Raw genomic sequence first — 24,332 nt, 5'->3', positions numbered from 1 at the left:
ATCCAGGGCTAGGAAACCGTTTCCATGATTTCAGAGTATCTTTAATGTAGCTACACCTAACCAAATCAACCGTCCACAATGTTTTAAAGTGTTTATTATGTAGCTAACCTAAACTTTTACAATGAACAAAAAAAAACCGAAGATGCACGATCGGCCGTTTGGCTCTCTCGTCTGTGAAAAGAACGCTTCCCGTCCGCTTCATTTTTTTGTTTTTTTCCTAACCTAACTAAAACTAAGTGTATTTTGGAGGGGTCCGGGTTAGGGAGGGACCTAGGTGCGTCTCAGGCCGAAGCCTATACGCCTAGTCATGCTGGGATTAGCCATGCAGGGAGAGGGTCGCATGCATCGTGTGCTAGGAGGGGATTGGCCAGCCATGGCAGCGATTGGCGCCATGACTAACTCCCCTCACTCTTAAATCTAGACTATAACTAGAGATAGGGTGGGCCCAGGTAAAACCTGCATAGACACAGGGAAAACCCTGGGCACATTCATGCGGGATGCAAATTGGCATGCATTACGTGTAGGAATTTACAGGAGACAGAGGATGGTCTGGATGAAGTGTTGGACAGAGTAGAAAAGAGTCTACCATGCGGGGGTTGGGCACTTGGACTCGTATTCCGCTTTTCCAGTTGTTCAGTACTGGATTTAGTGACCAGGGACGCAAGCACCCCTGGTGGTGAGTGGTCCCGTCCGCTTCAGGGGCCGACGCAATGTCCGGCGGCGCACGAGGGCTGCCGACACGCCACGAGGCCCTGTCACGCGGTCCGAATCCCGACACGTGACACAAGTGAGTGGCTCTGCGGGGCCCTGTGACATTTATTATTGAGTGGCCCTGACACCTCACCAGGCAGAGAGCCTGGTATAGCCCCCCGGAGATAACTCTTGGGGGGATAGCTAGCTACACCCTGGAAAAATTTGAAAATTAAACTCTTTGAAACAACATTTTCATTTTTAAGCCAAGATGGAACTTTTATATTCCGTTTATGGTTTCGCTAATTTGATATTAGTAAATTAAAATATCAATAACTGATCCAATTACACCCGTAAGGTATTCCCAGGTAGGACATGTCAAAATAGGTAACAACTGTTCACTGTCTCTAAAATTAAAAAAAAATTAAAATTGTTAAAAAAAAAAATAGTTTTAAACGAGGGATGGTTTGGTTCGTTGGCAATGAAAAAATTAAAGACAATCTTTAAAAAATATACACAAATAAAATGGCGGTAACCGAAGACCCACCCCAAAATTTTACATTTATCCCTCTTAAAGCCTAGATAGACTGGTAGGAAAACGTTTAACGATTAAATATTAATGTTCACTATGAAGCAGAAAAAAAAGACTTAGATGGCTTACCTTAACAGTGCAACACATGAGTTTTGTAAATTTATATCACCTAATAAGCTATTGCGTCGGAATAAATGAAATTATTTTTATTTTATAATGGAATTTGATTAAGAATGTAATAATATAAGATCAATACTTGATATCTTTGAAACAAGAAAGGAAGGAAAAAACACAGAGAAAGGCGCAGATCGAGTCCGCGCCGTAGATTTTTCGTGAAAAAGTCGGAATTAAATCATAAGTGTTTCGTATTAATATGTAATTTAATAATCAAACTCATTTTTCATTTCATTTTCGACGCTGCCGTAGCTCAGCACTGCACTATTTTGGCTTTATGGATTCCTTTCGACGTGAGCTTTCCTCTGAAATGCGTTTTATATGATTCCGGGCATATTTACGTGTCATATGAGAAATCTTTAATTATTTCTTTAAATTTTTTATTTAACACCGATTTTCACTTACATTCCGGCAAATATTTTTTCTATCTCACCTTGGATCCTAGTAGTGTTCCGGAGCTCTTCACAATGGCCCCCGAATCAACGCGTTTCCAAGCTACACCAATTTATAACTTTACATACACAGCTAATTCGTAACAATCAGGCGCATGCACCTACAGTGGCACGATGACGTCGCAGGCAAACCAAATACTGCGCGACAACACGTAAAGACGTGATCCATCCGGTGTGGGCCCAACCATTGTTGACGCATTATAATTCTCGGAATTGTTAGCGATTGAAATCTGATTGTATGTTGTCACACAAGAATGTTCGACCGAATATCGCTGTGACGAGCGAAAATACGTTTTGACGTCGAAAATTTTCTGTGAAATACCGGACCGCCGTGACTGCAGTCCACGTGGTGTGCTTGACTCACGCTAGGCTGCCGCCGACCCAAACTGGTTATGTTAATGACTTGATCTCCATGGACTTGGTAATCACGACATTTATTTCTGTTGCGTTACAATTCACCGGTCATTATTTGCTGTCTCTCCACCTTTCGCCCTTCCCTCCTCGCCCCCCCCCCCTTTTTTTTTTTTTTTTTCAAAATCCATCACTCGTGATTTCTGCTCTCAACGCATTCACCAACGTATCTAACGGTTGAATGTTGTATAGAAAATACAGAAAAGCCCAGTTCCGGTTGGCGCCGTAGATTTTTCGTGAAAATGTCGGGATAAAATCATAACAAGTGTTTCGTATAAATAAGTAATTTAACTGTCAATCTCTTTTTTTACATGCTTTATATTAGCTTCACCTGTATGTTTGTCTGTCCGTCTGTAACTCTGTCTGTCCGTCTGTAACTCTTTCGACTAAGAGTGAGTGACTCATCACTGTAAAATGTCCCACCCATTTCATTACGTTTGTTAGCCGAGCGGTCTAAGGCGCGCGACTTCTGTGACGTCAGCTTTCGGATTCAGCGATCGTGGGTTCTACTCCCGGCCACGCCGAAAAAAAAAATGTTTTTTTTTTCCCGGTAAATTCTAATATTATATCCATACATCTACTGCAAATGATTCTTAGAGACTTTACCATTTCTTTGTGACGTTGCAACTCCAAATAGTTATCTCAGATGGTAATAGGTAGTATTTCCCTATGATAATTATACATAAATATAGTTTAAAAAACTAAAAAAACATGCTTTTAAAGAATATCAAACTAAAAAGTTAAAAATAAATATAGTTTAAAAAACTAAAAAACATGCTTTTAAAGAATATCAAACTAAAAAGTTAAAAATAAATATAGTTTAAAAAACTAAAGAAACATGCTTTTAAAGATTATCAAACTAAAAAGTAAAAAATAATTTTAAAATTAAATTTATGACAATAGTATATAAGCAATACTAGTATAAATGAGAAAAAAGCTTGAGGCGCTTTGTGCCATATTTTTTGAATATTAAGCGCCCCATGCTTATATACTATTATATACTATTGCTTATATACTATTGTCATAAATTTAATTTTAAAATTATTTTTTACTTTTTAGTTTGATAATCTTTAAAAGCATGTTTCTTTAGTTTTTTAAACTATATTTATTTCATTTCCTTTTCGACGTTGCCACATCTCGCATTCGCTCGTCAGTGTAGGCTTTTTGGATTCCTTTCGACGTGAGATTTCCTCTGGTTTGCTTTTTTTCCTGTAATTCCGAGCATATTTACTAGTCATATGGGATGACATCTTTAACTGCTAGTTTCGTAGTTATTAGGTATTTAAATTCTGGCTGTGTTTTGTCACACAAGATTGTTCGACTGACTATTCACTGTAATGAACGAATAGTCTTTTTTCACGTCGAAATAAAACGTGCTAGCTACGTCACGACACTGCAGCTGTTTGTTACTATGCATGTTACAAATGTGGTGTGGAATCAGCGGCACGCAGGCCAGGTGAATTATTTTCGACCCGCGGAAAATGTTTCTTGCTAACCACCTACACGAGACGAGACGGACTTCGCATAAGAAAGACGTCTGGTAACACTTTTGTGACTGCCAACTGTATACTGGATGCGTTTTATAACCGATGCAAGAAATCTCGCTTGATTCCGTATTATTCATGAAAGGAGCGAAATAAATTCAGATGAAAGCAAAAAAAAAAAAAACACATACGTATTTCTTGCAAAATGGTTTTGCCTTACTAAACATGAAATGCAGTGTCAACGTTAAAATTTAATACAAGATCTTGTATAACCACGTCCAAAATGTAGTTTAAAAACTTTAAAAAAAAATTATTGTTAGATACAAAACTAACAGTAATATAAAACCACGTTTTATTTCAATATAAGTTCGTTAATTTATCTCACTTTTTATTCTTTTAAAATAAGGCAAACAAAACTCAGGAAAAAAAAGCATCGTAATGTTAATGGTGACATATATACGATAAACAATTGGTCTTCGGCTGAAAAAGGTTTAAAACTACCATGTTATAGCGTAGTAAGTATTAAAAGCTATTAAAATTGATGAGCAGCTCCTTCAACTCGTGAAATTGCAACAAAACTTGTCTTTAAAATTAATTTAAAATTTGAACCATCAAAAAAAGATAGCACCAATAATACTCAATTAGTAATACGAAAATAATATATTACTTTTTTACTCAGAATTTATGCTATAAACATACAAATTATCTATAAAATTCGCCTTCGTTTCTTAGTAGAAACAGAATTTTTTTTTAGTGATCATGAGCTGTGATATAAAGTGTAAATCATCAACATACATATTAATATAATTAGAACAAAAATGTATTTATTCCTTTTTAGAAAGAAAAAAAACACGCAGTTAATCCATATAAATTTGTTATGATTACACAGATAATATTTTAATATTGAGTTAAAAATAATTTTAATTAAAATAGTTTATTATCGAATTCATTTTTATTGAATTTCTATATCATTATTGTTTGTTTGTTCGATTAGCGCGCAAAATAAGCACCAATTCTGATTAAACATTTTGTTTTTAAAAGCTTAAGATTATAATGAAAAACTGGTATAGCCTACTTATATTTTATCACGCTACGATCACGGAGCCCGGAGATATAAAAATAACAGCACATTTTTTTCCCCTTCATATTCAAGTTCAACCCATTTAAGGCGAGCTCCCATTTCTACCTACACCCACTTCTACCAATACTACGATGTACCACATACAAATTTTATTTATTTAATTTTCAACACAATCAATAACTATTTCACAATCGATGATGTCATAATTCAAGAAAAAAAATCACTGTATGATCATTCGCACGGGGACACACATTAAGTTATTGCATGATTTCCGTAAAGAAAGAAAAAAAAATGTTGGTAACAATGCTTCAAAGACTGTTTGTAAAAGTACAAGAATGTGTTCAACAGAAAGCTCGGTAGCGTGAATCACAACGCGAATGGCTGTGACGACGAGAATGAAAGAAGATTATTTTTAGCTCCCGTCCCATACGGAGGTCGTGTACACCCCGGCGGCGCAAGAAGGGGGGAAAAAAAAAATACTCGCGAACCGAGAAAGAGGTTCTTGGTCCGGACCTGCCGCTCGATAAGCAACGCGGGTATTTTTTTTTTTTATCCCCGATAGCGAGAGTTGTAAAACTTCACGACGCAATTCGGCGGCCTCCTCCGGTTCCTTCCCCCTCCCCGGAATCATCGCCCCGTACAGGCGTGTTCCGCCGACACTCCCCAACAGCGCCGGGATGGAGTGCCGGCCTCTGATGCCGGAGGGAAATACGGTGGGGTCCGCTCCGATATCTCATCGCGCGTGCTAAAATACACCCACCCGGCGGCGACCCTTTGCACCTCGTCCTTAGGCCGCTGGAAACATACAGAAACATTTACTGACTTTTTCAAAGAGTTCGCTTCGAATGAACGCAAGAGTTCTGCGTGGTTTCAGATGACTGGATCTTCGAAGAAATGTACGTAGTATTTCAACTTCCGAATTCTTTTTTTTTTCTCTCTCGATATAAACAGGGTAAACAAAACACACACGTGCAAGATATAAAAAAGTGTTTTTTTACAAGAGTCTTAACCAGTGTTCAAACTGTCCCCCCCCCCTTCCCCTAAAGAATATTCTTTTCGGGTCATGTTCAAAATAAGTGAACATTGCACCCCCTAAATTTACGAAGATAACGATAAGTTTATGTACTTACATCCCCTGATAATTTGTAAGTTAAGGTGAAATATTTCTAACATTGTAGCAGGTCTACGGGGACGCACCACAACGCCGAAATGCCAAATTGACCACAACGCCGACAGCTAGAAAACTGCTGTGTACCACAACGACGAAATACACTAACGCCGAAAAATGCCATTGCAGGACTGCCACAAAGGTTAGGTTAGGTTAGGTTAGACTAGGATAGTTTAGACTAGGTTAGGTTAGATTAGGTTAGGTTAGGCTAGGTTAGGTTAGGTTAGGCCAGGATAGGCTAGGTTAAGTTAGGTTAGGTTATATTACACTAGGTTAGGTTAGGTTAGATAAGGTTAGGTTTGATTGTGTTATTTCGGCGTTAAGGTACATTTAAGAAACACACATAAATTCATTCAGTTTTTATTTCGGCGTTGTGGTATACAGCAGTTTTCTAGCTGTCGGCGTTGTGGTCAATTTTGACATTCGGCGTTATGGTATTTCGGCGTTGTGGTAACGACCCCAGGTCTACATACGTCGGAAAGAAGTATATTTCTCGTCGATACTCTCGGCTTGCCGTGGGTAGATCTACCTCGACGCCTGCCAGCTCTGGGAGAAGTGGTCACCGCCGGTAAATGAGCACAACGCCTCGAAGGTGCAGGTGCGTGAACACAGGATTGCGTAGCGCTTCCATGACCGCTCTCAAATTTACGAAGAACGCCGATTACTAAATATACAGGGAGCTTCGTGAATTTACGAAAATCTTCGTACGTGAGAGAGCAAGCATACAAGTGCGCAAATGTGCAAGTTTTGCTATAATTACAGATGTTAAGTTTCCCCGGAAAAGTATTTTTTAGGACAATTTTCCTTAAAACCATAACAATTTTCCAAAGTGTTGTGTTTTCACAGAAACACACAAATAAATGTTATCAACAATTTTATACATAAGACAAAAAAATTTAAAAACACTGTTTGTCTTTACCATTTAACGAGTTGGGTAGGACCTATGACATCCTCTAAAAACTGCTAGTAAGAAGAAAAAATTGCTTAAAAAGTACTTACGTGCCAATCTGCAGAAAATAAATTATTGTACTACGTATATCTTATCTAAAATGAAGTGAGTAAATATTGGTAATGGGGGGAAAAAAAAGAAAGAAAATAAATTCGGAAAAATTTGTGGTTCTATTTTATCCAGAAAATTTTCCGAACTAGAAATTTTCCCAGCCACATCTCCATCTAAAATTCAGTCATTCCATCTAGTGATTGGATCCAGTTCTTTACACTACTTTACGCTGTGGTGACGTCATGAACTCGACCTACCCCACCGCCTGTAAAATTATCGACGTGCGCATCTCTCCCTCTCCCTTTCTACCACGCTGAGGTTGAGAAAGGGCAGAAGAGCGGGTGGGTACGAGCTATAGGCGGAGCGAGGAAACTTAATTCGAAGTCGACGGGCGCTGCTAATTGGCGTGTCGTTTGAGGTCGCCGATGCCGGCCAATTAAGTTTGTATCTCGCCGCGCGCGAGGGGCGAGCGCAACACGTTTCCGCTGGACTCCACGTGAATATGCGAGCACGACATCCCCGGCGGCAGGTCTTCAGCCGTCCGACCAGATCCGCGATGTAGGCTAATGAAAACAGTCGCCACTTACCGACTGAAGCCAGTCCGCAAGAGCAACCAAGATGGTCTGCGCCGTAAACTCACCTGGAACACACACAAACAAAACAACATTTTAGCTTACAATACAAATTAGGTTAAAAAAAAAATTGGTTGTCTGTAAAGTCGGTTTATGGACGCTAGTTTAACGAAACAACGTCATAACAAAACATTGATGAAATGATTGCATACCCTTATGAATAAAATTGAATCATTTTTATTGAATTATCACTATTTTGTATGAATACAAAGAAGGAGTGAAATGAAATCTACAATTAAATTGATAAATTTACTTTTATTTGCACTTATTAATTCAAATATGTTTATTACTTTAACGAAGATATTATTTTAACTATAACTTTTATACATGTTTGCTATTTAACTTCTCCCAATCTGTGTTATTCTGTTAAGGATAGGACAATGATAGGAAAAGTAGGAAACTAATGGGAGTGTTTCAAACAAGTTTAATGTGCCTCGAAAAAGTCAAATATTTGGTTGTTCCAATCGAGTGGAAGAGAGATAGATGCGGCGCAAGCGTAAAATGAGCGAAACGGGACACAGCGTAACGGGACACCGGCGTTCATCGATTTATTAGACGTTTTCACGTCAAAAAAACCTGTAATGTAATCTGTTACTATATTGAATTTTCACTGGGAGTATTCTAGAACATTTGATTCCATGAGGAAACTCCACGGCGCTTAAAAATACAACATGCCATTCAAACAGACTGACCACGTTAAAATAGGATTTCTACTTGATTACATTTTGTGTCACTAAAAAAAGGGGGGAGTGGGGGGGTAGGGGTACAGGTAGGGAGGGAACAGTTTTCACTTCGCACTACTATGAAGTTCCTAGTGGGTTCCAAACCACTAAGTGCCCGCCAGGATAGAACCTATGACCCTTGGTTCATTGAACTAGCGCAAAGCTTTGCCGAATACGGCCTCAGAAACTTCTGGTTAGCTCAGGAAACAACTGACTGTTAGTTGGTCAAGTAGGGGAAAAAAAGGGGAAAAGCTTTAGAAAAAAAAATTATGTTAAGTAGTCCGCCTGGCTGGGTCGCAAAACGACAAGGCGTGCGGAAATCCAGGTGTTAACGCACCTTTCAAGAAACCGCTCGATTTTTATTAAAATTGTCTGATAAAGAGCCATTGCATGTTGCCATACAAGTTTCGTTCCATGGTTTCGTTTGTAACGTGTGTTTATTTGGACATTTTTGACGTGACAACGTCTAATAAATCGATGAAAGCCGGCTGCACGCACGAAAAAGTGTCCCGTTACGCACATTGTTCCGTTACGCTGTCCGCGAGTGCAGTAATAATAGGTTATGTTACAATTGACTAAAAAATTATGGTGATTCATATAATTGATGATAGATATTTGATGGTAGTTTATTTATATGAAAACTTGTTCGTAATTATATTTAAACTTTAAAGCTAAACGCCAGTTTTTAAAATTAATTACATGCAATCTACACGTGAACTGTTTCGTCGACTGTTTATAAAGTGAAGTGAAAAGTTAATGTGGTTTTCATTGCTTATTACAACAACAATTTCGGCAATAAAGGTTAATTATTCTTGCATTTTAAAAATCTGATTACTAGTATAATTTCAAGTATTTATTCTTTTATTATTAAAATAAAAATGATTCAATTTTATTCATAAAGGTATGCAATCATTTCATCAATGTTTTGTTATGACGTTGTCACGTTTAACTATCGTCCGTAAACCGACTTTACAGACAACCAATTTTTTTTTACGTATGAAAAATTCAACACCCAGTATTGTAAGTAGTACAGGGAAGTGCAGGGATCCGTTCATCATTAATATTTTTAAAATTACAATTACGGCTTGAAGTCACGTAGAAGCGCGTTACTGCTGCGAAGAATTCACGCCAGTTCGGTGCTTGGCGCGTAGAGGCGAAGATGCGAGTGATGCGCGAGCCAACGTAGCCCTTAGAGCCCCCGTGCTCTTAGAGCTCGTGTGCCCGATCAGCAGGCCACCCTAAGTTGCCAGTTGTTCATATCGCAGGACAGGAGTTTTCGTTGAAGACAATTTGTACGGGTGCCTCAAACAAAAGGGGTTCCTTTTTTAAAATCAAACTCTTCACCAAGGGTTGACAGATAGCAGGACGTTTAGTCTTATTATTTAACTGATTTCTAACACTGGGATTAAAAAAAAATGTCAGCTGTAATCAAGTATAACACACATTCTTTTGATGCGCCACTGGCGAGTTGGCAGGTTAAGACGAATTATTAAAAGAAACTTAAATATAAATCTAAACTGGGTGTGCCTACGCTACTTTACGGTTAGATTAAAAAAACGTGTTGAACTCTATATTTTTATTTAAAGTTTTCTCGACGTACACGTACCATACGAATCGAAAATTTAGAGAAAGAAAAGCATCTAAATTAATTCTTACGGGAGAGTTGTTGAGATCCAAAGTAAAAAAGACACCACTCATGCATTACAGGGAGTAAATACTAGCTGTCACGTGTAATACAAGCAGTTACCATAATTTATTCACGCATAACTTTAGGGAAATAGGTCATAAAAACTGAAAACGTTTTTCATAGTTTTAATATATTTTTTATTTACAATTACCTTCAGAATGTTTTATGTTTAACAAGCTGAAGAAGGGAACCAAAGAGAGAATATTTTTAGGCGTTATAGATATTTACACGCAATTAAATATTTATTACGTGTAAAAAATTATTTGCTATTCAGAAACATAAAAAAAATGACATCTCTACTTCCAGTGTAGATACTTTGGTAGATAGTTTCCAAAAACGTGATTCCTTTGTAATGATACCAACAAACAAACTGTTCAACTTTGCACGCTAAATAAAAGGGACTGTTGCAGCTTCGACACTTGACGGTAGTTGAAGGGGAGGGTAGGCGAGGCAGTACCTGCTACAGCGGCAGGGGGGAACCACACATAACTTAGAAAGTCACAACTTAGAACTGTCATAACTTAGAAACACGTAACTTAGAAACACGCAACGCAGAACCACACAACTTAGAAACGTCCTAACGTAGAAAGTCATAACTTAGAACGGTCATAACTTAGAAAATTCTAAGTTATGTGTTTCTAAGTTGCGTGTTTCTAAGTTGTGTGTTTCTAAGTTATGACAGCACCCCGCGGCAGGGTACAAGCCAAGCCCCCGCCGCAGCGGGAGTTTCCCCTCACCATTCACCACTCACCCCTTCCCAGGCACCTTACACCACAACCTTTCCCCCAGGGGTTCGGAGCGGTGGAATCCCACGTAAATCCGGCGGATTCAAACGCCAATCTCTGTAATCCGAGCCAGCCGCCGGCGCTAGCCCCAGAGTTTGGGAGCGCGGGAAGCGACCGTCCAGTCGGCGCTGTTTCCACGGACCGATGCAGGGGTAGCCACCCCCTTCAACAGTGACGGCAAGTTGACGGGGTGTTCGAAACTGAGCGAGTGTTTCAGTGCTCGCCAGAAATGTGTAGCATCTAACCTCGGGACACGAAATTTAACGTAAAATTCTTTCCAATGATGCCGAGCGTTATAAATACACGAAAATTGTGTTTTCAACTACATTCCTGGACGCCAATCACATGTAATTTCCACACCCGCCGCTAGAATTCGCTGCCGGAGCAGCTACGTCAAATATTCAATAATGTGATTAGCAGAGTAAAATTTTGAAACTATATAATGAAACGGCTCCGATAAAAGCGGAAAATACTGTAAAAAAATTACTAAACCCCGGTTTTGGACCTGGTTTATGACGAGGAATTTTATTAAAATATGGCCCATCTTGTTAAAATTCATTAAACAGTTACTACTACGAATTTTCCCTTCGTCTTTGTGAACGTTGGTTTACGTCATCCGCCACAGATAGCAGCACCGTGGTTGTTGCACATTTCCGTTCCTTGACTTCCGTCGCATTCACGAAATTACTCCCACCTTATACCGTATGCCAATTTGTGATCGACACGGTCTTCACCCATTTTCCACCCTAATGTGGATTAATCTCATGGTAATATGTGGCACATGTGTTAATCCAGGTTATTAGCTAGCTGTATGCCAAATCTCATTCAAATCCCTTCACGGTTGGGGCGTCAAGGAATAACAAACATACACACAAACTTTCACTTTTGTCATATTAGTAGGAAGTAGGATTAAGAGTGTAACGAAGCTGTTTTGCAAGTTTTCCAGTCAAACATAATAACTTATTTGCTGAGGTTTTAAACAATTGAAACACGCCTATCCAGGGATCCTACCGCACAGATCCCATCGCACGGCTAACATGTTTCCCACTCAATGAACTCACGGATTTTGGTCAACAGCGCAATTAAATAAGTTGCACCGTGTGATACCAAGGTCGCCGAGAGAGCTAGTCCAAGAAGATGGGTGGAAAAAAAGGGGGAGAGAGAGAGAGAGTAAGAGCAAAACAGGCACCAGACGGGCTAGCAATTGTTTCCTTGTAATTGACCGCCGTCTGCAAGAGAAGCCATTGTCCTTTTTGACCGGGCCATTCATGACGCGTTTGCTCCCGCACTGGATAGCTGTGATTGGTGCGCTAACAGCAGACATGCGCCTGAAATAAACCCAGCCAACGCTATAAAGGTTTTTGACCCGACAGCAGGTCTGAAAATATTTTCGCGAAAATTACATACGGCCCTTATCTATTACTAATACAATTCACTGGAAACCTTACAAGTTATGCGATATGCAAAAGATCACGTTAACATTATGGCAACGGTGGTGTTTACAGTACCACTTAAGTCATTTATTATGAATCGTACGAATTTTAATAATTAACACGGAGGGGGGCCGGACAAATTTATTTGTCCCCGGGCCCTTTGTTTCTATCGACGGCCCTGTGTGACGATGCATCTTATACCTGTCTAACGGCAAGACGTCAAGCTGAAGAAAAAAAAAATAAAAAAAACTTCGCGCGCGTCCAAAAAAAAAAAAAAGATAATGTTTTCTATCCGCGCCTGGCCAACGGCGAGGCTCGCTACGTGAAGCGAATGTCTCCGGACGATCTCCAGCCGGCTTGCAAGTCAGGACACCGAGTGAAAGATGCGTCTACGTGATGGGTCACTCACGGTCACTCACGGTCTCTTACCGACGAGACGGTTACAAATCAACGACCAGGTCTTCTTCTGTATCTGCCGTTACGTAAACGTCCGTATCAGATTTTTACTCTTTTTTTTTTACTCCTGACCGTTGATATTTGGTCATTTATTTCATTATTTTTATACACATAAAGACTGGCAAAATATATATTTCATGGTGCATGATGAAACTAAAAATAAAAATAAAAAAAAGTGACAGTGAAGTTAGATACTCGTTGAGTGTGATGATAAATACGAAGACTTTAGAGCCCTTTAAACCCACAATATGGCACTAAGTTGATATCGGTTGGAAATATGTGTGCCACGACAACAAATCAAAGGCCGGTAAGGATTTATTTAAAAAAAAAATTCTCAAAAAGTAACGATGAAAAAATTTTTTACACACGTGTGAGAGCGAGCCTTAAGCCAATCTGAGATATTATAGCTGAGCTGTCCAAATATAATTTTAAAAAAGTTCTAAATAGGGATGACGGTTTGATTCGACCCTGGGGCCGGTTTGAATCCCGAGTCATCGCCATCGGCGGATGGCCACAGCATGACTGAGGTGGTGTCGGGACAATTCCGGACACCGACAATTCAGGAAAACAAATAAACATAATCTCAATGACAAACAAACATCCAGTGACAATTCCGGACAGGTAATAAAGGGGTACTTTGACTTCTCTCACTTTTAAGTCAAACCTACTTTGGTGTGTTTAAAATCAATTTTTTTTATTTGTCTTTGTTTTTTTTTAAATAATATTTAAAATCAACGTTTAATCATTTTTTGTCTTTTTTTTTATTACTAATATCTAAAATCAACGTTCTATCAATTTTGTCTTTGTTTTTTTTTATTTCTAATATTTAAAATGAACGTGAATACGCATTGTCAGTGTTGAAATTTTAATCTAAATTTTGTGCATAGGCTATGGTTCAAAGATGTTTCTTTATGTCTCCAGTGTTTTCGTACTTTTCTTGGCTCATCCGAATTTTTTCGTCGATATTCTTGTACATTTTTTTTCTTTCTTTCCCTTCTAAATTAAGCTACAGCCTCATGTACTTAATGTTGGCGTTTTCCGCTTCACTTTTCAGGCAAAATATAACTTCTTGTATCTTCGGGTGGGGTTTACCAAGACACGCATTTATTTTACTGTTCCAACCCTCTACTGCGTTATTGGTTCGGTGCCTTCACTTATAACAGGTCCATAGCTGCACAGGTTTGATGTAATTTTCAAGCCACTGGTCAATGAAGTAATCGAAGAACTCTTATAGTTTTGAGTTTGAGGATGCTTCTCCATTGATTATGAGCCAGCCTTCGCATACATCTTCAGGTTTTAGGAAATCCAGAGCTGCACACATCTGGATGCTGAGTCTCACTTCTTCGTTTTCTTTATACTCATTCGTTAAACCTACGCTTTGTACCTTACGCCACAGACAATTCTTCATGTGGAAGAAACAAAAATTGATATCAACAGAAGGAAAAGCCTTCTTTGAGTGCCGATATGGCCGCTGACTCGAAATCCACATTTATTGTCTGAGGATTCCACTCTGGAATTCTCTCCATCACAAACCGAAACAGACGAATGTAAGTTTCTTTCATTTTGTTGGGAAGAAAAGCAAAAAGAACAGGAATTACGTTTGTTTCTTTTTCATTTCTTCCTATATCTACATGAATAGTATAGATCTGTGCGAACTGCTTGCTGCAGTTCAGAAATGTACCATCCATGAAATAGTGGCATTGAGTTCTAAGGCACTCTATTGCCATCGCTCATATTTAAACCTTCTTCTGATAACACACCATCCTGACGTTCAGTAGGTTCTGCTAATGACCCATGTGCCTGGTATTTATGTCGGTAAAGAGTCCGCTTAACTGACGACGCATGTGGTTATTGTCACGAATTCGTATCCTTTATCGTGTAAAGTGCCCAATTCGTCAGAGTACACTTTTGCCACGGTAACACACTCTTCTCGTACTCTTTTCTTGGCTCTGAAGCCAGATTTCATCACGTCAAGTTTAGCAATGTCTGGAATACATTCGTGATCTGACACATTTAAAACTTCCATATTTCTACTAACTAATCTTCCCTTGCAGTTTTTAGTCATTTCTTGCAAGCAAACCCACGTCACAGCACCATCAGCATTGACACGCTTCTTTCGGTAGGCATGTCCACCATAAAGCACTGCAGGCTTCCCTTTCTCCGTTTCAATAACTTCCATCACAACGTTGCGGTGTGTCAACAAAGAAAGAACAGCGTAGAAACAGTCTTCACGCTTGGTGTGTGGGAGGGGAGATGGTTGTAGTGCATCAACAAACCAAGAACAGGTGTACATGTCCGCAATTGTCACTGACTGTATACAAATGGTAAAGATATGTGAGTCAGTGGCCGGAATTGTCGCGATTTTTTCCTTTTCCGGAGTTGTCTGTGGTCGGAATTGTCGCACAACCACTGAGGTGTACTAGGCGAGATGACGAACCTTTGGTTCGCTGTTGCCTTTCGCAGTACGTGGACGAGAACGGACGACACAGCACCCGGAAAGGAAAATTTTTATCCCATAAGTGCGCTGTTACAAAAATTACGGTAGACGTAAGGACTTTCCGACCGATAATGCACGTCGAGTAAACGAATCATTCTTTGTAGTTCCAGAAAACTGTATCTTCAGTAGAAACTACTCCAGATCCGAAATTCCGAGTCGTTGAGTTCCGTTCCATACAGGACTTACGCAAACGCGTAAGGAATAATAATGCTCATGTATCTTTTGCGAAAAAAAATATCAAACTTATATTACACTGCAATGAGGTATGTCTCGCCAGCTATTTTCTCCCTCGTAATCGGCGGCCGTCTGCAAGAGAAGCCAATGCCATAATTGACCAAGCCATTCATTACACCTTTTCTTACGCACTGAATGGCTGCGATTCGTTTCCAACAATAAATATGTAACTGAAATAAATTCAACTAATCACGAAACACAGACGATGTTCAGGTTTTTTTTCTTTCTCTCTCAGCTAGCCTCGAAATCTTCTCGCGAAAAATACAAACCTATAATAATGTGTTTATTGTCTACTGATTAAGTTATTGAAAATTATGTGATGATTCGGAGATAATCCTGACGATTTCATTTTCAAAATATGCCATTTCAGACCCAAATTTTTCGAAGATATCCATAAACTAAAGCAAATCCATGAATATTTGTAACCAGTTCTTCGTAATATTAAGGTGTAAATTTGTAACGGAATAATATCCCGAACCGTTGAGAATCAAATGCGGGACTTTTGGCTCACCATCCGGGAGCCATTAACCCTTTTTTTTTTAGCTGGTTGATAATTTTTTGCTAAACAGAAAAATAATTCTGTACTTTTATAAAAGTTTCCATGAAAACTAGTTGCCAGGAAATATTTTGTAATGCTACAAGAAATATATCGTAACTTTGTACAACACAAGGCTATGGCTATTTTTGCATATACGAAATACATTTTTCGAGACAATACTCAGTATTTATTACGAAAATCGTCACATAATTTTAATATTTTCACTTACGTCTTGTTCAAGTATAGGTTTTTTTAAAAACATAGAAAAGAAAATTTAATAGTCAATACTTGGACTTTATTTTGCTTTATATTGAGTGGAGTTGATAAAAGAAAGCTATTCAGGTTTACAAAAAAAAAAGTTTAATTACTGGAGGTACTGGGACAACACAAAGAACAAATTCCCGGGTGAGAATGGGAACCCAGTATTAACCACGAACACTATTTTGTATAGATACTGTTGTTTTCACGTAAATATACAAAGTTACAAATATCGGTAATTTCACACGTATATTTGTGTTACATTTATTTAAAAAAAAATTGGTTGTCTGTAAAGTGGGTTTACGGACGATAGTTTAACGTGACAACGTCATAACAAAACATTGATGAAATGATTGCATACTTTTATGAATAAAATTGAATCATTTTTATTGAATTATCACTATTTTGTATGGATACAACGAAGGAGTGAAATGAAATCTACAATTTAATTGATAATTTTACTTTTATTTGCACTCATTAATTCAAATATGTCTATTACTTTAACGAAGAGATTATTTTAACTATAACTTTTATACATGTTTTATATTTAACTTCTTCCAATTTGTGTTATTCTGTTAAGGATAGGACGATGATAGGAAAAGTAGGAAACGAATGGGTGTGTTTCAAGTTTAATGTGCCTCGAAAAAGTCAAATCGATGGTTGTTCCAATCGAGTGGAAGAGAGATAGATGCGGCGCAAGCATACAATGAGCGTAACGGGACACAGCGTAACGGGACAATGTGCGTTACGGGACACTTTTTAGTGCGTGCAGCCGGCGTTCATCGATTTATTAGACGTTGTCACGTAAAAAAAAAAAACACCAGTGTGCCAATGAACACAATGTTGGTGACGAGGACAATGTCCGAGACTCACTCAGACGAACACAACTAACTGTCCGCTCGCGCGTCATTCGGGATTCGCTCCCGAAGTCACTCGTTGAAGAGGGGGGCGGGGGTGCGTTCAACCGCGCGTTGTTTCCGCTGGTTTTCCTTTCCAGTTCCGTTGCGCGCGTGGCAGTCCACAGCTCCGCAAGTTCCAGCCCGCAGTTCGTCTACACTTCGCATTTTTTTCAGCACATCGAGCTCCCCTGCGGTGCCTTCGCCGACGAAGCTGCTTTCCGCCGCGCGCCGAGCTACATTCAGGCTACTTTTCTCTCCGACAGCCGTGATAACGACTCCACAGGCCGGCCATTGGTCCGCGGACTGCTATTGGTTATTATTGTGACATTCCTCCTCCATAACCCACGAGTCAGGGGCGACTCCTGGATCGGGCGACCGCCCAGGGCCTCGTGACTACCGGCCCATTTCATTTTTACTTTCCCGGTTTTTCTACAAAAATAAAATCTGGACATTTAATGGAAACAGAAAAATTAAAACTGCTATTAGCACGTTAACATTCAAAGCCCTGATCATATGCCCATTTAAATTCACGATATCTAATTAGAATAAACTTTCAAAGACGAGAATTTTACCCCAGAATAATTTTATCGTAATAATTGAAGGGACTAACCGGAGGATAATTTATTACTAATAAATATGTCAAAAATTTATAAATATAAATTAGCAAAAACCCATCGTTGAACTGAAGTTCAGATATGCTTGAAAAAGTTTCAAAGAGTTTATATATATATATATATATATATATATATATATATATATTTATATATATATATATATATATATATATAGCCTATATATTGCAAATTTTCCGGGGGATGGTCTGGGGGTTATTCCATACACCCTTCCCCCCACCCTCAAATTCCCGGTTAATCTTCTCTTTAAAATATAATGCACCCGTATAAGTAAATGGCCCACGGCCCAGCAAGTCTAGGGCTATTCATTATAACTTTGCTGCCTCTCTTAATGTACCAGTTCTTAGATACGTAGAGGTGGTAATCCAAAATACACAGCCTGAATTTTGTCTCGTGAACAAAACATTTAACAAAAATTTTCTGACTTTGCACGGACTTACTTTTTTGTACGGAAATTATGATTTTTTTTTTTATTTCCAGCCCGGTTTTTTTAACTCATGGTCTGTCTTATCAAAAATAGGTTCAGACAAAAGTTTAAGATAATATTTAACGGTTTTTGAAACCATTTTAACGGATTTAATAGTGCGCAAATTAAAAAAGTTATGAATTTGTTGTCCTCTATCCTTTGTTTTTTTATATTCTTTGCAATAATGGTCGTATGTATGAAAAATTAATTTTAACTGAATTTGTAGGTGATATTTTAAGGTTTTACAATAAATAAGAAAATTTTATATAGTCTATATGGTATGGATATTATGAATTTCTTTTTTAATTCCAACCCCTTTTTTTTTCCAACTCCTTGCAGCAATGGTTTGTCTAATCAAAAAATTGTTATAAGATTTACCAACAATTAGAAGGATAAGATTGTGTGCCTACTAAGAGATTTATGCATTTTTTTGTCCTCCGAACATAACCCCCCCCCCTTTTTTTTTGCAGTTATAGTTGGTCGAATGAAAAAAAAAATATATTTATGCAAAAGTTTTTGGTATTACCACTACAAGTTATATTACGTTCAAAAGGATGCTATATTCGTCATATTATGGGAGTTAAAGAGATTTATCTGTTTTTCAAAAACCTTCCCCATTTCTACCGCTTTGGATGGATTTTGCCCATTAACGATCTCGACCGAGATAATCCATTACTATATTTTATGTATTAACTCGGAAGTGATTTGTGCAAAATAACGGCAGTTATCGTGTCCATAAGAATTGCGATGGTTTTGGGGTCTGTGGAACATGAAGCGATAAAATATATAAACGTTTTCCGGAATTCGCGCCACGAAAACGGCTACAATAAGGTAGTCTTTCATCGAAATCTACCTTAAAAATGTGTTACACAAAACAGTTATATTAGGAAACGCTCAAACGCCGCGTATCGTAACCAAAAGCTTCGCAGTTCACAAAACGCAGCGATCGCACACACGGTCCACCGCAATTCTGCATAGTTTGAAACGAGGCGTTTCATGAAACGCGAAGCGCGAATGCGAGAATGCGAGAATGTGTGAGCGTGAAATGGGGAAAGGACCGTTAGACTGCTGAGCGGGAGCCACGAGAGTGACACCCGCTCGCGAGAGTGACACTCGCTCACGAGAGTGACACTCGCTCACGAGAGTGACACTCGCTCACGAGAGTGACACTCGTTCACGAGAGTGACACTCACTCACGACAGTGACACCCGCACACGAGAGATACACCCGCTCACGAGAGTGACACCCGCTCACGAGAGTGATACCCGCTCACGAGAGTGACACCCACTCACGAGAGTGACACCCGCTCACGAGAGTGACACTCGCTCACGAGAGTGACACTCGCTCACGAGAGTGATACCCGCTCACGAGAGTGACACCCGCTCACGAGAGTGATACCCGCTCACGAGAGTGACACCCGCTCACGAGAGTGACACTCGCTCACGAGAGTGACACCCGCTCACGAGAGTGACACCCGCTCACGAGAGTGACACCCGCTCACGAGAGTGACACTCGCTCACGAAAGTGACACTCACACACGAAAGTGACACTCGCTCACGATTGACACCCGCTCACGGTTGACACCCGCTCACGAGAGTGACACCCGCTCACGAGAGTGACACTCGCTCACGAGAGTGACACTCGCTCACGAGAGTGACACTCGCTCACGAGAGTGACACTCGTTCACGAGAGTGACACTCACTCACGACAGTGACACCCGCACACGAGAGTTACACCCGCTCACGAGAGTGACACCCGCTCACGAGAGTGATACCCGCTCACGAGAGTGACACCCGCTCACGAGAGTGACACTCGCTCACGAGAGTGACACTCGCTCACGAGAGTGATACCCGCTCACGAGAGCGACACCCGCTCACGCGAGTGATACCCGCTCACGAGAGTGACACCCGCTCACGAGAGTGACACTCGCTCACGAGAGTGACACCCGCTCACGAGAGTGACACCCGCTCACGAGAGTGATACCCGCTCACGAGAGTGACACCCGCTCACGAGAGTGACACCCGCTCACGAGAGTGATACCCGCTCACGAGAGTGACACCCGCTCACGAGAGTGACACCCGCTCACGAGAGTGATACCCGCTCACGAGAGTGACACCCACTCACGAGAGTGACACCCGCTCACGAGAGTGATACCCGCTCACGAGAATGACACCCGCTCACGAGAGTGACACCCGCTCACGAGAGTGACACTCGCTCACGAAAGTGACACTCACACACGAAAGTGACACTCGCTCACGATTGACACCCGCTCACGGTTGACACCCGCTCACGAGAGTGACACCCGCTCACGAGAGTGACACTCGCTCACGAGAGTTACACTCGCTCACGAGAGTGATACCCGCTCACGAGAATGACACCCGCTCACGAGAGTGACACCCGCTCACGAGAGTGACACTCGCTCACGACAGTGACACTCACACACGAAAGTGACACTCGCTCACGATTGACACCCGCTCACGGTTGACACCCGCTCACGAGAGTGACACCCGCTCACGAGAGTGACACTCGCTCACGAGAGTTACACTCGCTCACGAGAGTGATACCCGCTCACGAGAATGACACCCGCTCACGAGAGTGACACTCGCTCACGACAGTGACACTCACACACGAAAGTGACTCTCGCTCACGATTGACACCCGCTCACGGTTGACACACGCTCACGAGAGTGACACCCGCTCACGAGAGTGACACTCGCTCACGAGAGTTACACTCGCTCACGAGAGTGATACCCGCTCACGAGAATGACACCCGCTCACGAGAGTTACACTCGCTCACGAGAATGACACCCGCTCACGAGAGTGACACTCGCTCACGAGAGTTACACTCGCTCACGAGAGTGATACTCGCTCACGAGAGTGACACCCGCTCACGAGAGTGATACCCGCTCACGAGAATGACACCCGCTCACTAGAGTGACACTCGCTCACGAGAGTGACACTCGCTCACGAGAGTGATACCCGCTCACGAGAATGACACCCGCTCACGAGAGTTACACTCGCTCACGAGAGTTACACTCGCTCACGAGAGTGATACTCGCTTACGAGAGTGACACCCGCTCACGAGAGTGATACCCGCTCACGAGAATGACACCCGCTCACGAGAGTGACACTCGCTCACGAGAGTTACACTCGCTCACGAGAGTGATACTCGCTCACGAGAGTGACACTCGCTCACGAGAGTTACACTCGCTCACGAGAGTGATACTCACTCACGAGAGTGATACCCGCTCACGAGAATGACACCCGCTCACGAGAGTTACACTCGCTCACGAGAGTTACACTCGCTCACGAGAGTGATACCCGCTCACGAGAATGACACCCGCTCACGAGAGTGACACTCGCTCACGAGAGTTACACTCGCTCACGAGAGTGATACCCGCTCACGAGAATGACAGCCGCTCACGAGAGTGACACTCGCTCACGAGAGTTACACTCGCTCACGAGAGTGATACTCGCTCACGAGAGTGACACCCGCTCACGAGAGTGATACCCGCTCACGAGAATGACACCCGCTCACGAGAGTTACACTCGCTCACGAGAGTTACACTCGCTCACGAGAGTGATACTCGCTCACGAGAGTGACACCCGCTCACGAGAGTGATACCCGCTCACGAGAATGACACCCGCTCACGAGAGTGACACTCGCTCACGAGAGTTACACTCGCTCACGAGAGTGATACTCGCTCACGAGAGTGACACCCGCTCACGAGAGTGATACCCGCTCACGAGAGTGACACTCGCTCACGAGAGTGGTACCCGCTCACGAGAGTGACACCCGCTCACGAGAGTGATACCCGCTCACGAGAGTTACACTGCTCACGAGAGTGATACTCGCTCACGAGAGTGACACCCGCTCACGAGAGTGATACCCGCTCACGAGAATGACACCCGCTCACGAGAGTGACACTCGCTCACGAGAGTTACACTCGCTCACGAGAGTGACACCCGCTCACGAGAGTGACACTCGCTCACGATTGACACCCGCTCACGAGAGTGACACCCGCTCACGAGAATGACACCCGCTCACGAGTGTTACACTCGCTCACGAGAGTTACACTCGCTCACGAGAGTGATACCCGCTCACGAGAGTGACACCCGCTCACGAGAATGACACCCGCTCACGAGTGTTACACTCGCTCACGAGAGTTACACTCGCTCACGAGAGTGATACTCGCTCACGAGAGTGACACCCGCTCACGAGAGTGATACCCGCTCACGAGAATGACACCCGCTCACGAGAGTTACACTCGCTCACGAGAGTTACACTCGCTCACGAGAGTGATACTCGCTCACGAGAGTGACACCCGCTCACGAGAGTGATACCCGCTCACGAGAATGACACCCGCTCACGAGAGTGACACTCGCTCACGAGAGTTACACTCGCTCACGAGAATGACACTCGCTCACGAGAGTGACACTCGCTCACGAGAGAGATACCCGCTCACGAGAGTTACACTCGCTCACGAGAGTGATACTCGCTCACGAGAGTGACACCCGCTCACGAGAGTGACACCCGCTCACGAGAATGACACCCGCTCACGAGTGTTACACTCGCTCACGAGAGTTACACTCGCTCACGAGAGTGATACTCGCTCACGAGAGTGACACCCGCTCACGAGAGTGATACCCGCTCACGAGAATGACACCCGCTCACGAGAGTGACACTCGCTCACGAGAGTTACACTCGCTCACGAGAGTGACACCCGCTCACGAGAGTTACACTCGCTCACGAGAGTGACACCCGCTCACGAGAGTGACACTCGCTCACGATTGACACCCGCTCACGAGAGTGACACCCGCTCACGAGAGTGACACCCGCTCACGAGAGTGACACTCGCTCACGAGAGAGATACCCGCTCACGAGAGTTACACTCGCTCACGAGAGTGATACTCGCTCACGAGAGTGACACCCGCTCACGAGAGTGACACTCGCTCACGAGAGTGACAAGCAGCGAGCAGCAGCGCGGGGGTGGGTAACGCCCGACAGGCGCGCGAAGGCAGCATGCTTGGACACGCCCACGCCGTGAACATACGTCCTCGTGTCGATGAGGCATTAAGGAGAGCAGGTGTATGCGACATCAGGCGAGGTTTTCAGACTACAACCCAACACAGGTTTCCCTGCTTTTTATTCAAGCCACGGGCAGAGACCGGAAAACAATTTCGCGGATTCATTCGCGATAGCTAGGGGCATGCATATTTCGCGAAAAGATTTCGAGACTAGCTGAAAGATAAAACACTGTAGCATCGTCTGTGTTTGGTGATTGGGTGAGTTTCTCCCAGATACACATCGATTGTAACAACACCAATCACAGTAATTCAGTGTCGGGTGGCTCGGTGAGATAAGGCAACGACGTTTCTGGCAGACGGCCGCCAAATACAAGGAAGAATCCGCTGCTGCGGGTGTACCTTGTTGCAGTCTAATCGGCATTCACTTTTTTTTTTTCGCGAAAAATGCCTGGCCCTAGCGATAGCCTCAAATTAAAATGTTTTTACCTAAAAGCAGTTTTTGCTACTAGCTCACTGCTCATCTGGACGACGATAGCCCAGGGAGAATACCCTCGATCAAAGAAATATCGAATTACGGGTAAACCAGTTGAGACGACCCACAAGTCTCCACACATATGAACTGGCGTTATTTTCCCGACAATGCAAAGAAATGTGTAATCATTAGAGACCGGAAAAATTCGCGAGTTCATTTCGCGATAGGCTAAAATACAAATAGTTATACCTCAACCCAACCAAAGCTGTGTCGAATCACATGCTGCTACATACGTTTGGACGTCTCACAAGACAGCAGCCAATGAGTGGGTCACATTTGACCGAGTGTAAGTAGAACAATGGAGTCCATCCTACAGGTCATCGAAACCGCGAATTTTTCCAGTCCCTTTGTAACGAGGTAGAACCCCTGGAAGGAAGGGCTAAGGGGGTTGGGAGTGTTCAGAATTTAACGGTAGTTTTCCGCAAAAAAAAAAAAAATTATATATATATATATATATATATATATATATATATATATATATATATATATATATGAACGCCTATTAGTCTGCAATAAGGCAGTCTCACGCCAGTAGTTTCTTC

The 24,332-nt window shown here is 42.0% G+C and overlaps 1 protein-coding gene across 1 annotated transcript in view; it reads right to left on the bottom strand.

Moving 5' to 3' along the window:
* Positions 1 to 7,555: 7,555 nt before the first annotated feature.
* Positions 7,556 to 24,332, bottom strand: part of LOC134528318 (uncharacterized) — a 706,112-nt gene continuing 689,335 nt past the window's right edge. The window contains exon 6 of the mRNA XM_063361847.1: positions 7,556 to 7,632. Within this exon, the coding sequence (XP_063217917.1) occupies positions 7,556 to 7,632 (77 nt within the window). The remainder of the gene's footprint in view (positions 7,633 to 24,332) is intronic.

Source organism: Bacillus rossius, chromosome 1, assembly GCF_032445375.1.
Source record: "Bacillus rossius redtenbacheri isolate Brsri chromosome 1, Brsri_v3, whole genome shotgun sequence".
NCBI classification, from domain to species: domain Eukaryota; kingdom Metazoa; phylum Arthropoda; class Insecta; order Phasmatodea; family Bacillidae; genus Bacillus; species Bacillus rossius.
Note: the sequence above shows the minus strand (reverse complement) of the source record. Positions and strands in the feature narration are given on the sequence as shown.